General features: G+C 47.7%; 1 protein-coding gene and 1 long non-coding RNA gene across 2 annotated transcripts in view; both read left to right on the forward strand.

The window, feature by feature from the left end:
- The window catches only part of LOC120905901 (ubiquinone biosynthesis monooxygenase COQ6, mitochondrial), a 28200-nt gene extending 16175 nt beyond the window's left edge, over positions 1-12025 (forward strand). The window contains exons 3-6 of the mRNA XM_040317216.1: positions 10656-10937; positions 11015-11208; positions 11283-11565; positions 11647-12025. Of these exons, the coding sequence (XP_040173150.1) occupies positions 10656-10937; positions 11015-11208; positions 11283-11565; positions 11647-11676 (789 nt within the window). The 3' untranslated portion in view covers positions 11677-12025. The remainder of the gene's footprint in view (positions 1-10655; positions 10938-11014; positions 11209-11282; positions 11566-11646) is intronic.
- LOC120905902 lies at positions 50-6029 on the forward strand. Its single transcript, XR_005739952.1, has 2 exons — positions 50-1467; positions 3999-6029. It is a non-coding gene; the product is annotated as an uncharacterized LOC120905902 (long non-coding RNA).
- Positions 12026-14487: the final 2462 nt, after the last annotated feature.

Consider the following 14487-nt stretch of genomic DNA (forward strand, 5'->3'; position numbering starts at 1 on the left):
TTGAGGTGAAAGTGTCTAACTACGAAGATGCATGGAAAAGCAGGTACGTGTTTGGGTATACATTTACATACAAATATTAGTTCCTTTTGGCAAACAAAAGCTCTCTAGAAAGAGCCATTTTATTTCATCGACAAGGTACACACACACACACAAGTACACGTTTTAATTATGCCAAAATGTTGCCCGAAATTCGATCGTCGATGACTTCCTGCTTCAATCAAACCACCCAGTTAACCCCCGTGGCGTTTCGTTGCCCAGACCCCCAGCCCTGGCTACTGTGTGACGTACTGTGTAAATCACAGCGGACAAAGACGCAATACATAATCTTCATCGCTCAAAAAAAAAAAAGATATGCTTGCGACGTGCGCAGCAATTAAATATCGACTTCAGTGCAATCTCGCACAGAGACGAATAATAAGGTACTCGGTCCTGTCAGACGTACGAGGAAATCAATTTATTATATTTAAAAAAAGCACAAAAGCACACACATAACAGAGCTGCTACCTTGTCGAGACATGTTTCGAAACGTTTGCTCAGTGTGTGTGCGTTTGTTGGTAGTAGAGTTGCTCTGGTATTTCGCTTTGTGGTGTGCGTTTGTACGGCCGTTGAAGGCCAGCTGATGATAAACCAACACCAATCCCAGCTCCGTTTCCACATGGCCTTGCTGCGCTTCGTTTGTGTTGCAATCAACCCGTTTTTTTTTTTCTTTTTAAATGTGTCACACCGAAAATGTGTTGAGCGAAAAAATGAACCTAGCACGGGGGAACGAGCAAATTGAGCTCTTTTAAAAATGTATGATTAAATGTACAATTTCAGCAGTTTTTATTGATTGCACTGCAAATGTAATGCCCGTTTGCTCCTCACACAGTATTTGTGTAAAAACGTGCGAAGCGTTTGCTCTGTATGGGAAAATAGCCATTCATCCATCCATTCTCCACGCTCTCCTGTAGTGGTGTAAGCGCTGTGAGTAAAATCAAAGGTCTTTTTTTGTACCTTTACCTCCAACCTCGAGCAACCGTTTTTTTTTTTTGTTGTTGCATTACCATCTATTATTCCCGTTTCCCCAATCACCACCATACATTTACATTCATTTGACCGTTGCAGTGCATCCGCATGCACCCTACCAACGCATACACTCGCACTCGCTCGCTCGCTCGCTCGCACACACACATACCAATAGCGTGTATCGTCGTCGCTGGCGCAAGGGGTTAGTTCGTCGAAAGCGACGTCCGTTACGCTCAGAAAGGTGCGAGCCGTCGACCGAGACTGGTGCTGCTTTTTGCCCTGTGCTTCCTCTGTCTGCTGAACGCCGTGGCGTACGTGACGTGTCGTTGTATTTGAAAGCGAGAAAGCAAGCTAGCCGAGAAATAGTGCTTGTGTGTGTGCGTTTGTGTGAATGCAGAATGAACGAGATGTTGTTTCTTCTTCATTGTGACAGTAGCAGCTTCACGATGCACGGAAAACCAGGTGCGTTGGCGTTTCTAGATGTGTGTGCGCGTGTGTGTGTAGTAGTAGGCATTGTGATATAATGGAAATGTATTTAGCTTAAAATCCATGCATTTTATAAAGGAAAGGGATAGGAAAAAGCAAAAAAAAAAACCTAGTTACAAAGGCAACACAGACGCGCAGTTGAGGTTAGAAAACTAAAACAAAGACGCAATAGGAAATGGCGTCGCAAAACTGTAGGCTTGTAGACTGTCGTGCAGCGTATTAGAAAGAGGCTATAGGTAGGGGTGAGGGAATAAGGTCAAAGCCTCGTCGTGGCCTCATTGTGGCCTGACTGCCTGACGCTCAAAATGCAGGAAACAATTGACTGCTGTCGCCATGATGGAAAGAGCAAAAATCGGCCCAGAAAACGAGTCGGGCGACTGGGCATGGGAAGCAATGGCTTTACAGATGTTGGTAGGAAAGAGATATCGAAATAGAGTGAGAACAAGTGAGAAAGAGAGAGAGAGGCGCTATGCGATGATGAATCCGTTGTCTTGATCAAACCCGCTGTTGTTGTTTTAATCGTCTATCTCGCTACCAACCGCATGTTGCCTATCGTTAAGGTTGGGGATAGCTAAAAATAGCCTTTTCAGAAAAAAATAGACACAGACCAACGCTGTTTGGCTTCCGCGACTCCAACCGCGAGGTCGAGGTAGATCGTAACGTCTAGAAGGATTGAGGTTTTTCTCCAACGGTTTTCGTGTTGCGCTGTCACGTTCGCTGCTGCTCCCCCTTGCAGGCACCGCTTACGGTACAATCCGTTTTTCCATTCGTCGGGGTCGAACATTCAGCAGATGCTTCGCGTATGACGCGTCGCTGGAGAACGAAAAAAAAATAATGAAAAGACAAATGACCATGAAGCTGCGACGCAACACGTCACAAAATGGTTGCTACGCCGTTTGCGAGAACAGTCGACGGGCGTCTAATGGCGACGACCGATACCTGTTGGTTCGTACGGCGCCATTGTGACCGCGTCGTGTGTGCAGCGCTATTCTTCTACCGTATTGCGTCATTGCACAGCTTGCTTTTGGGTACGGGTACCCTCACTCCTATGCGCCTACTAAGGCAAAGACGCGATACGACGTGCACTGGTGATGATCAAATGCCTCCCCCTCCTCCCTCTTACCCCCTGATGTGCTCATTATGGTGGAGATATGAGGGAAACAAAGAGGGAGGGGGGGGGGAAGGTTGGGAGCTGAAATATTAGTTGGTCGCTCACCACCGCCTTCAAGCGATGAGCTGTTCCAATTTCAAATTTCAATGTCTGAGATGACATCTGAGGGAATGATCGTGCGATAGCAAGGTCCCAATTATAATCTGGAGTAGAGAAATACACGGCATACGAAAACCAGGAATGCTGGCTACTTCAAGCAGTATGGCTAGGGAACCTATTACCATTCAAGCAATGTAATGCCCCTAAGCCTCGAAGCAATGGGGATGTTTTGCAATTGTTCAAACAAAATTATCTGTTGTGTGTGGTAAACACTCCACGAAAGACCTCCCACCACTAGCTGCATAGGTATTGGAACGGCCAATAACCTAGTCTCCCTTTCCCGAAGCGATTGGAAACCTTACCGTTCCCTCCCACCAGGGTGCCAACTTACCGATCCACAATGTCTGCCATCTTGCCGAGTGGCTTGCCTTGCCACGCCGCTGGGGCTGCTTCCGTGGTGCTGGTGGTGACGGTCCTCTACCCCAGAGTTGGAGCGATCGTGGCAAAGTGAAAGTGGGCGGTTTTATTTTTAGAGCTCATGCGTTCCAGACTGCGGAATAGCAAACTGCTTTGAAAAGAGGCAAAAGGAAAATGAAGAGGAAAAAACTCTGCAAGGGAGCAACCAGTTTTCCATCGATTTCCAGAGTCACGACTGGCGGTCACGTCTGCTCTGCGCTTTGACGTATGTCGCATTGCTTTGCTCCGGTTGCTACTTCAGTCCTTCTCCACACCAAAAGCAGTTTTGCTGATGCTTCAGCAAAGCAAAGCCGTATGGTTTTCCTTTTTAGTTGGTTCGGTTTCTTTGCAGGAACAGAAACACTTTCGAAAACTTGAAGCTCATACTATAAGTATTTGAAGTATAAGTATAAACTCATAAGTATTTTAAATCATATCGGATAGAGACTGGTAGCTGTTATGGCTTCAATGGAATTATACACGATTTATACATATTTGCGTGTAATTTCTAGTGATGAGTGTTTGAAGCTCGTATGAGTCATGGAAATCCCATCTTATAATTAAATTTATTTGTTTGCGCCGCTACAAAAAGTTTTTGTTACTCACTCATAATTCGATGACTCATAGGTAGTGTTCATCGGAAGTGAGAGCAATGTTAGATTTCGATCGGTTAGCCTTATTCTTTCATAACTAGCAATCAAAAGAGACCCTTCTCTACTGACTGTTATATTTTGTTCGATATCATTGTTAGACTATCTTGATTCGATTTTCACATTCCAACCATGTCTTCTGTATGTTGTATGTATTAACAATTTCGTTGCATTTTCTCTTCTACTTTCAGCACCGGTCGAGACAGCTACGCATCTTTCTCCCATCTTAACTCTGCTTTTCCTTGCCAGAATTTTTTATGGGACCTGACTTGCATTACTATAGAGTGTGGCCAATGGATGTACATCCTTCACTAAAGGGCGAAAGAAGCTTACGGTACTGGAGAGCACTTTTCTATTTGACGGTTCTAGCGGCGGCGTTTTGCATTCCTGCTTCGAGCAAAAGCAAAGGAGGCGAACGAAAAAAAACAGAGAGTGAGAGAGACATACGAGGAAAGCGAATGGCACTGATGGAAAACCTTTCAAGGAAGGCCACATCTTCTACCCAAGCTTCCAGGCGGGTATACAATGGGTGTACTTTTGTTTTTTTTCTCTCTATCATATGCAAAGTATTTTCGTGGCAAAATCGGGCAAATCTTAGCTTTCTTTGACAGCCGTACCTCCTCTCGACTGCCTCCATCCGTCTTTCGACCATTATGAGAACCGCCGGCACTACCACTGTATACTTAAGGGCCAGCAGCTGCGCTTTCACGGCAACGGGTAACCCCGTTTTGTTCACCCAGATCTGACGAATATTTCGCCCACGCGGGGCCCACGTGAGACATTCGTGGCTTTGGGATCAATTTCGACCTTTCTACACTAAGTATCAAATGCAAATGGGTTTGAGTGTTGGGCCAATCCTCGGTGAGAAGTGAGTTACTTATTTTGTGACAGGAAAAAAAGATGTCGTATTATACCTCACCTCGGTGGGGTGGAAAAACAGTGGGGAAACAGGCCCGTCATACCGTGTCCCAATGATGGAGAAGCTTCCGGCTAGCCGGCGTGACAGAGCAGTCTTCCGAAGAAGAAAGGTATCTTTTGCAATCGTACTTAATTTCAACGATATTTTTTGTTTTTCCTCTCAGCAAAACCTGCCATGTGGTGCAGCAATAGAGCGCAAAAAAAAAAGAAAATACGTAACACTTTTTCCTTCACGTACGTTTCTCACATCTCACCGAGTGATGCCTCATGGCGTTTTAGTAAACGGCCAGAAGAGTAGATTTGCGAAACCATTTCGAGTCGTGCTGACTCGCTTAATGCACACCGAGCTGTTTAGCTTCGCCCCCTTTTTTTAGGATACAGCGTCGTATTGAGATGGGATACAATCATAGAACTATAAGGACGCACAATCACATGTGTAACAGACAGAGAGAGAGAGAGCTCGGCGAGACCTCAAGGGACGTCCGTTCGGCTAAAAAGCGGTGGCGACCCGCTGTGAAGACGATTTGATCCCGACCAGAGACAGCGAGCAGGTGCAACTGTTGGTGTGGTGTAGATTTGCTTATCACCTCCCTATTCTCAGGTTGCGCTCCTCCATTGCCTGGACTACCACTGCCTTCACACTTCAGAATACACGCAGTTGCGAAGGATGGGGAACGAATTTTTGCTCACACTGTACTGGATTTGCTACGTCTGTAGGAAAGGGATTGCTCCAGCTCATTCCAATCGGTTCATTAGGCCATCCAATACCCGGGCCCCTCATCATAAAATTGTATCTCCTCATCATAGAATTGTGCAACGCGCCGAAGACAACTCCTGGCTCGCGCTTAGGCGTACCTGCGTACGGGAAAGATATGGAAGCTGTTTCCAGTTTGGCAAATTACTAGCGACCGTTTTCAAAGATGCCTATCGTCTTCGTACCATTGCGTCCAGACGATTGGTCAGTTTCATCCAGCTGCACTACTACTCCAACTGGGCCACTGGTTGGCAATAAGTGGCTGTGGATTAAAGTATCTGATGGCGGAGAATGGAGTTGGTCTACAACCGCGCGTGTGTGTCTACTGCATTCTTCTAAGGCGTATGGTCGCTGCGTGATGGCCGGTTTGGAGACGTCAGCGATGGTGCAACCTGCCCATCGCTTCGTTGCAGCTTGCTGTCTGGCCAATTTTTCTCTTCACTTATTTTTTTGTCTCCTCGGAAGACGGGCATCAGACATGCAATAGAAGCTACGACGTGTATAGAAAAACGTCTTCACGCTGTTCCAGTTGGAAGAAGCTGGTGGAGACCTGACTCGACGAGCGCCCAGCTTTTGTGTCTACTTCATCACTCCTGGCAACGTTTAGAATGTTGCTATGTTTCACCGAAGAAGATGTTTCGTCGATGTGCCATGGCATGTGTGCCATAGGAGTTTGCGCGGTCCATCCAGAGACCTGTGGATGCGCACTTGGGCGCTAGTTCCCCTCACGTTGGATCTGACTGTAGCTCGGACCAGCGTTTCGCAAGAAGTATCTCTCGAAAGCCCAGGCAAGCGTGAAGAGGAAGCAGAAAGTCGCGAGAAGATGGGCCCATCATCGGTTAGGGTTTTCGGTTCCGGAGCGGCGGGATGGCGGGTTCCTGTGGTGGTGGTTGCGGCGGCGGCTTCAGGGTTCCGGAGGTGACGGTTTTGCTCGGCAAGCGCGAAGAGCCCCTGGACACGGACAGTGTGCCAGCAGGTGGCCAGCGAGAAGAGAGCAAAATCCAACGACGGCTTTTATTCTAGAAGATGGCAGACTACGGCAGAATCTCTTGAAAGGTGACGTCATTTTTGCGCGACTGCCCTTTTGATGCAAGTGCGCGGTCCAATGTCACCGAATGGTCGGCAATGATTTGAATGGGATATTTCTGAACTCTATCCTAACGGCCGACAGTATCTATGGCTATGGCGTAGAGCGTACGTAGCGCAAAGAAACTGAACATTAGATCCAGCGTCGGATGGAAGAGATTTAACCAGTGACATAACACGATTTAAGGAACTAATTGGATAAAGCTTTAATGTAAAGATGGATCATCTACAAAAAAGTGCTTTCTGACACATGCGAATGTTTCCTGTTTCGCTTGTGGCAACACGACACCAGCGTTTGGTTGATGTGTAATGGGGAAATATTAAACACTAAATCAATCGATCAGGCTTACAGGGTTTCCCACGATTTATTGGTCAGTTCCCATGATTTTTTGGTGCGTTCCCATAATTTATTGGTATTTTCCGACTAGATATCAATACAATTGGACCGAAAAATTCTGAGAAACGGCCAAAAAATCGTGGTAACGCAATAAAAAAAAAATGGTAACCCACCAAACGTTATTGCAATTATTGCACTTTCCATACACATTTTATGGGGAAAAGTTTCCCCCGCATAACGAGTTTTTCGTACTGTAACGGATGAAACTCGTTGTGCGGGGCTCCTCTTCTGTGAGATTTTGTATCGAGGTGGTGGTCTGTTATTTACTTTAGCTACTTAATCAATTAGTATAACATTATTCATGCAAAATATTTGTATTCAGGAGCTGTGGGAAAACCCTGCACCCGGACAGGCGCAGGAGATGATCGTCGGGCCACGCGTCAGCTTGCACGCATTCGCGCGGCGCAACCGGCACAACCCTTCGGTGGAAATCCATGGAACCCGCCGGGTCCCTTGTTTTGGGACCGTTTCAGTGGCCTGGGACCACTTCCCTCTCGGGGAGGGGGAGAGGAATTGTTTCGCGCGCGAATGTTTATGTAAACGCTGCCACCAAACATCAACGTCGCAGCCCTCCCGCCCCCTTACATGGTCTGGCAGTAGATGCGGATTTTGGAGTGGGCCTATCCACACTTTGCCACTGGCCCACTAGAACAACAAAAAGCGCAGCACACAACCGCGCTGCAATGCAGCCGAAACGAACAAAAAATCGATCTAATGGGACCCCGCGCTGGCAGTGGCTGTTGGTGTTGATCCCCCGTGTAACAGTGTGTTAGGTTCCTTGAAACACAATATATGGTCACTCCCCCTCACCGCCTTCTTGCCGAGGAAGGAAGAGCGACAAGATCATTGCGACCGGAGACCGGGGGCGAACTATATCCATTCAACACGGCCCCACAAGGGAGCCGAGATTAGCGTGGGTAGAGCGTTATTTAAGCAGGCAACGAATGATTTGTTTAGTGTATCACACGCTCCTAGCCAATTTCACCGCAGGTTCGCCGACACTTGGAGTTTGGCCATAATCTTGGATCCACTGCCAAGGTACTTGAGCGACCTGGATGATGGAGTCCCGAGGATGGGACACGGGCAACGAGAGCAGATACCTACTCAATCTAAAATGGGTTTAATTTGAAAGAAAACGAACAACAACATCATCCAACGCCAACTGATGTCTTGCTGACGATCTCATTACCGTCTGGATCTAATCAATGCTTCCCCATCGGATACGCCCAAGTACGTCGAACAACAACAAAAAAATCGACATAAGAAAAAAAACACTACTCTCTTGAGTGGCGTATTCTACCGGGCGGCACACTTGCCCTACACGGCAACCAACCAGGCAAGAACCCGAGCGGCGGGGGACTAGATCTACTGCGGCTGCGGTGGTTGGAATTTGTAAACAAAATATTCAGCTTTTCGGCATCCGGCTAAATGAGGTTTTGAGTGCGTGTGCCGCGCCCCTCCGTTCGCAGGGACGTGTGCTACGGGGCGATGGGCGCGAGGTGCTGAATGCTGATGCAATTTTAATTAGCAATATTTATGGTGTCCGATAATGGTCCCACGGTATTCATAAATCTTGTAACCGATACCGTTCGGTCGTGAAGATTGTTGCAAAACGGTTGTACCGAATGGGGAGGGCAGTTTTAAAAGAAGAAATGTGTAAACCTCTTCGCTCTGGAGCGGAAGAGTTCTGGAAAGAGATCCTCAAACTACCCCACCGGAACGTTGTGTGAATCACGGCTGCAAGTGTGCAGTTTTTTTTTTGTCTCCTTTTGAATATCTTGTACCATCATCTCTCAAGCGTTTGATGGCGCACTGTTCTGGAATTCATTGGGACCTTGTCACCTTGTCGGGGCAGATGTCAGTGGCAGCTTTTTGCTGGTTTGAATTGTTTGAGCGTTTGATGACGTGCGTCGTCGGGTAGCGTGAAGATGTTGCTGGAGCTCCACAAAAACAAAACGGAGGTTGATTGAAGCGAACCCGTGCCAGAAATGTGTGACGCTTATGTTGCAGCCTTACCTGATGTACACGCTGTCAACGTCGCAAAGTTGTGTGTCTGTTAGCCGTGCGGGGTTGATCTGACTGTAACCCGGCACTCGGCGGTTCACAAAGGGGCTGCCACACGGTTCACCTATATATGCACGACACGATGTTGCCTGTGTAGCCACTCCAGGTGCACTGTTAAAGCAATTGCAACAACAACAACAACAACAACAACAACAACAACAAAAACTACAACAAAAAGATTGGAAAGCTGATGCCTCTCTTCCGAACCGTTGGAACACCACGCGCCGACTGAACGTCAGCTTGGACGCCGGTGAAACCCAACCGACACCCAAGGACGACCGCCGATCCTACCTCCCCTTGCGACCCAGCATTGCCGGCGCTTTCCTTCGTCCCCCGGGCGTCCCCCCGGTTTCTCCCACCTTCCGAGCAACAGCGACGATCGAGCGGTTTCCCCGCGCCGGTTTTTCTAAGCCCCGGTGGGATTGAAATGGTGAGAAAAATCCATGTTACACGAACCACGGAGAACAACACGGTGCGAGAGATGCGGAGAGATAAAGAGAGAGAGAGAGAGAGAGAGAGAGAGAGAGCGAGCGAGCGAGAGATTGAAAGAGAGCAGCAAACGTAAGATCACAGCCGCGAACCGGATGGGCGGAAAACTGCGTGCTGCATTCGATCGCGGGATAAAGGGCGGCGGGCGCCGGCTGACTGCGCAAAACACACATCTCATTTCGTTCGGCGCGAATCTCAGCAAGGTGCGAACAAGCATGCCAGGGACAGGCGTGTGTGTGTGCACAGGCGGCATGTTCTTTTTTTTGTGTTGTTGCGTCCACCCTCACGAACATCCCCTAGTGGTTTGAGGGGGGGGGGGGGGGAAGTGATGGGTCGGAAAATAAGCACCAAATGGAGTGTGTACCCTCGTCCAATTAGAGTGGGAATGAGCAAGAAAGAGCAACCCCCTCTCCTCCAAAATCGTAGTGGAACACACTGAGAGGGAAAATCCAATTCGAAACGGAAAATCTCTGACACCATCGCCGAAGAACATGGCGGAATGGTGAAATTGAGATGGAAATTCGTCGCCCGCCATTAAGGCACAGAGGGGGGGGGCGTGGTACGAAAAGGCCGTTTGCGGCCTAGAGGAAGGATATGATCCTCTACTTGCTTAGAGAGTGAGCGATAGAAAGGTTACGCATGGGGCGAACATTTGAGCGTGGAGCGTATTCTTCTGCCTCGTGGGGAACGTACTCCAAAACACCAAATGGGAGGAATGGCGAATGAAGAGCGAGAGGTGTGTGTGTGTATGTGTTAGGCAGTGTTGCTAATTAGCACTCGTCATTTCTTCGCCTCGCCTCGCGAGGATGAGTGATTCGCCGCGAATCCCGGGAACTTAGCGACACCCAGCGGATTCTAACGAGCCTGTGTTGATTGGTTTCGTCGCTGCAGAGTGCCGCGCGCGCGCGGGAGACAACAAGCGTACATCCGGTACACCTCCCTGGCTTTGGGAGATCTTGTCTGTGGGGGAAGGCAGTCTGCTAGCTGGGTCGAGCGGCAAGAAACATCACATTTGTCAAGCTGTTATAATTAAGACACGTTCCATTCCTCTGTCCACCGTCGAGATGAGTAATGGTCTCGTTCTCTGTCACATCTGTCTCTTACTCACTCTATCTCTCTCTTTCTCTCCGTATATTTCAGGTCGGTGCTGACGGTTACAACTCCCTGGTGCGCCGGCAGATGGGCGTCCAAAACTTTGCCCTCGCCTACAACCAGATGGGTGTGGTGGCAACGCTTCGGCTGGCCAACGCGCCAAGCGACAACGTGACCGCCTGGCAGCGCTTCCTGCCGACCGGCCCGATCGCACTACTCCCCCTAAGCGACGACACCAGCTCGCTCGTGTGGTCCACCGGTGTGGCGGAGGCGAAGCGACTGCTTCAGCTGGACGGCGACTCCTTCATTGCGGCCGTCAATGCCGCCTTCGTAAGTCCTGTCCCACTCGGCACAGATCTGTCAACGAGTTTCACACCCTCGCTTTCTCTCTCTCCTCTTCCGTACAGCACAAACCGATGCCTCGGAACACGCTGGTCGACGATGTGATGAAGGGTGTCCACTCGCTGATCAAACAAACGACCGGGCAGCGCCTGGAAGCGGCACCAGTTGTCGAGGCGGAAGTGGCCAGTTCGCGGGCCGCCTTCCCGCTCGGACTCGGCCACACGAGCACCTACGTTGGGCAGGGCGTCTGTCTGATTGGGTAACTGCAACGAAATGCGTCGCACCGGGACGACAACAAGTAGCTGACGACCGTTCTACCCTTCTCATTTGCAGTGACGCAGCGCACCGGGTCCATCCGCTGGCCGGGCAGGGCGTTAATCTGGGCTTCGGCGACGTGCAGACGCTGGTGGACGTGCTGGCCGACGCGAACTATGCCGGGCTCGGCATCAGCAACGTCAGCGAGCTGCTCAAGTACGAGCAGCAGCGGCTGAAGCACAACGTGCCCGTCCTGCTCACCACGCACAGCCTGCAGCGGCTTTACACCACCGACTTCGTACCGACCGTCGCCCTGCGCAGCATCGGGCTAACACTGACCAATGCATTGCCACCGGTCAAGGTATTGATTCTGGGCTCAAATATCTTTCAAAAAAAAAAAGCGGTGCTCATTCAACTAAATGGGTTTGGTTTTATTTTGCAGAAATTCTTGATGAACTACGCCATGTCTTAGAAGCTGTGCTACTCTGGAAGCGACGGTACCAAAGAGGCAGTGGAGGATTGTGTTGCTGTGTTTTTTTTCTCCTATGTATGCGTTCCACGTACGATCGAAACAAATCGAAATTTATATTGTAGTACCGATTATGAACTGAAATGAACATGAGAGACGTTGATAAGAGCGATTATTAGCGTTTGTATTACTTTATGTAGCTGATAACGTTGCACCGCAGAGTTGTTTGGGTTGTGAAGGTTGTTTTACTTAACTAACCTCATAGCGTAACTGATAGAACGAATCGTTTTTATTCGTGCGGTTATGCATTAACAAGGTTTCATAAATATAGTCATACTTGTAAATCAACTTATTGAAGGCATTTTTATCTGACATTTGAAAATATTCTTGGAATGTTTGTTTGTGGAAATTTAAAGCGTTATTATAGAGTAATTTCTGTTTGCAATGTTGATCTGCTGCTCTATCGTTATTTAGTCGTTAATCACAGAAAATCATTTGTTATTAATAGCATTAGAGTCCAAAAATTGTACCAAAAAAAAAAAAACTCACTCACTCAGCGTTTGCTCTAAAATGTCAAACATTTATAATACTAAGGTTGAATTTTCTTCCTAGACGTTGTTTGACTCCAACTCCAAACGTCTCATCACTGCCCAGGAGTCTAAGTTATTTGGAGTGCCGGTTTCTCAGTCCAAGGTCAGGGCAATCACTCGCATTTGGTCATAAACTAACCAGAACAGGGCAGTAAAAGAGTAGATGTAAAGTGATTTCCATTAGAACCGGGATCACATCAACATGGGATGGATAGGACTCCGAAACACACACAAACACACACACACACAAGTACCGATACCAGTACAGAACAGTGCAAAGGATCAATGGATAAGAGAAAAGTACCCTTGCAATGAACAGAAACCAGCAATAGGTAATAAAAATGCATCGCAACCAGGATAGTGAGCATACAGGGTTTCCCACGATTTATTGGTTGGTACCCATCAATTTTTGGTGGATTCCCATATTTTATTCGTGCGTTCCCACGATTTTTGGTCGTTTCCCAGAATTGTTTGGTCCAATTGTATTGATATCCAATCGGAAAATACCAAAAATTATGGGAACGAACCAAAAATCTATGGGATACGACCATAAAATCGTGGGAACGCACCAAAAATCATGGGAACTGACCAATACATCGTGGGAAACCCTGTAAACGACGAACTTTGAGCGTTCTTGATGTGCGCTTTGGATTTTACGAGCTCTTTCAAGCAGGAGTGTGCAAACTTTTCCAGAAGATGGCCATGGAATTCGTGAGTCACACGATTCATGGGACAGCGCTCTAACAAAAGCTTTTTATATTCTTTTCTTTTACTCGTAAATGGTGTTTTGTTCTTGTTAATGTCTATGGAAGGAGTATGTGCAACGAAAACTCGCTAAAAATAGGGAACTTTAATCCATTAGTTTATCAGATGCAATTTTATTATCTTTCTTCAAACAATCGCTCAAAAACTGTGACAATAATTAGAAAACCGACCATATCATTAGTGATGGTCGTTTATTATTAGTTTACAGAGGTTATGATTGTTCTGTACGTACATGAATGACCTCAGGCTTCACGAAAGATACGGATTCTTCTATGGCGATACCTAGTACAAGCGAGCAGGTTATCTATTGTGAGAATTTGGAAGTTGAGTGGTCAGAACGATTCCTGAACTGGATCAGGTACGCATTAGCAATGCCCTGTAGTATTCAATAGTTCCCCTTTTTCAACTTCAGCTTGCAGAGAGCATTTGATAGGGACCTTTTCCAATTTTGTGGATGATAATAAGCAGGAATACGTCAATGGAAAATCATGAAAAGCTTGAAGATCTGAGTAACCGTGAAAGTTGGAAGTATCCTTTTCAATCATCGGAATTATCTTCTTCAAGCATTGGAAGGGGTAATAGATAATACCAACTCGCCCTCCGAGCTGTGATTTTAACTCTTGATCAGCTATAGAAAAAAAGACAAATGTTGCACGACTTCCAAGCTTTGATGCGTACGTGGAGCAGAGTTTGTTGGAAGTCACCATCAGTGAAGGTTTTGCCCTGGCTAGCCTGCCAACTGAGCATGGCAGTTGCCGCCGCGCGTACGAGACCCAGTACGTGATCGCTGACAACTTCATTTCGTGGAACCAAAATAGGAAGAGACCGCCATACCGCATTGCAAAACCTGCCAATTGGTGGTCTCAAAACAGTATCAAGCGTAAACACAACTTTTAAGCAACGCACGTGAACCAACTGGACAGAACCCACTTGATCTTTACCGTCCAGACCGTTGGCAAACTTGACCCCACCAGAGTGGCGTTGCAGTGCCACCTTCTAGATGATGTGTCATGGTGGAAAACGGATAAAATAAACATCTTTGTCCTAAACAAAGCCAACAGCCGCCACAATGATGGTACGTGCGCAGACGACGGAATGCATGGAAGTTGAGTGAAAAATATTTTTCAAAAAATATAAAAAAAAGTATCAACATACAAAATAAGTAAAATGTGTTATCGAAGTCTTCCTCTACCTAACTCCTCCCCCCCCCCCCAGGGTTGCCCACTGTTGCGGATTGAAGTTGAAATAGAAAACCCCTGCCAAGCCCCAGGGTTGCTTCGGCTGCACGGGGAAACCGATCGCGACCGATGCATTTTCGGCTTTGCCACGTTTGGCCTCCCGCCGTGTGGCACACGTACACACTCGCACACCGGGACAAGTATGCACTTTTGCTAGTGCGTGCACATACACACAGACGCTGCGCCCGCGCACTGAATAACGGTGGGGCCGGGATGGGGGG

Source organism: Anopheles arabiensis, chromosome X (genome assembly GCF_016920715.1).
Source record: "Anopheles arabiensis isolate DONGOLA chromosome X, AaraD3, whole genome shotgun sequence".
Classification (NCBI taxonomy): Eukaryota; Metazoa; Arthropoda; class Insecta; order Diptera; family Culicidae; genus Anopheles; species Anopheles arabiensis.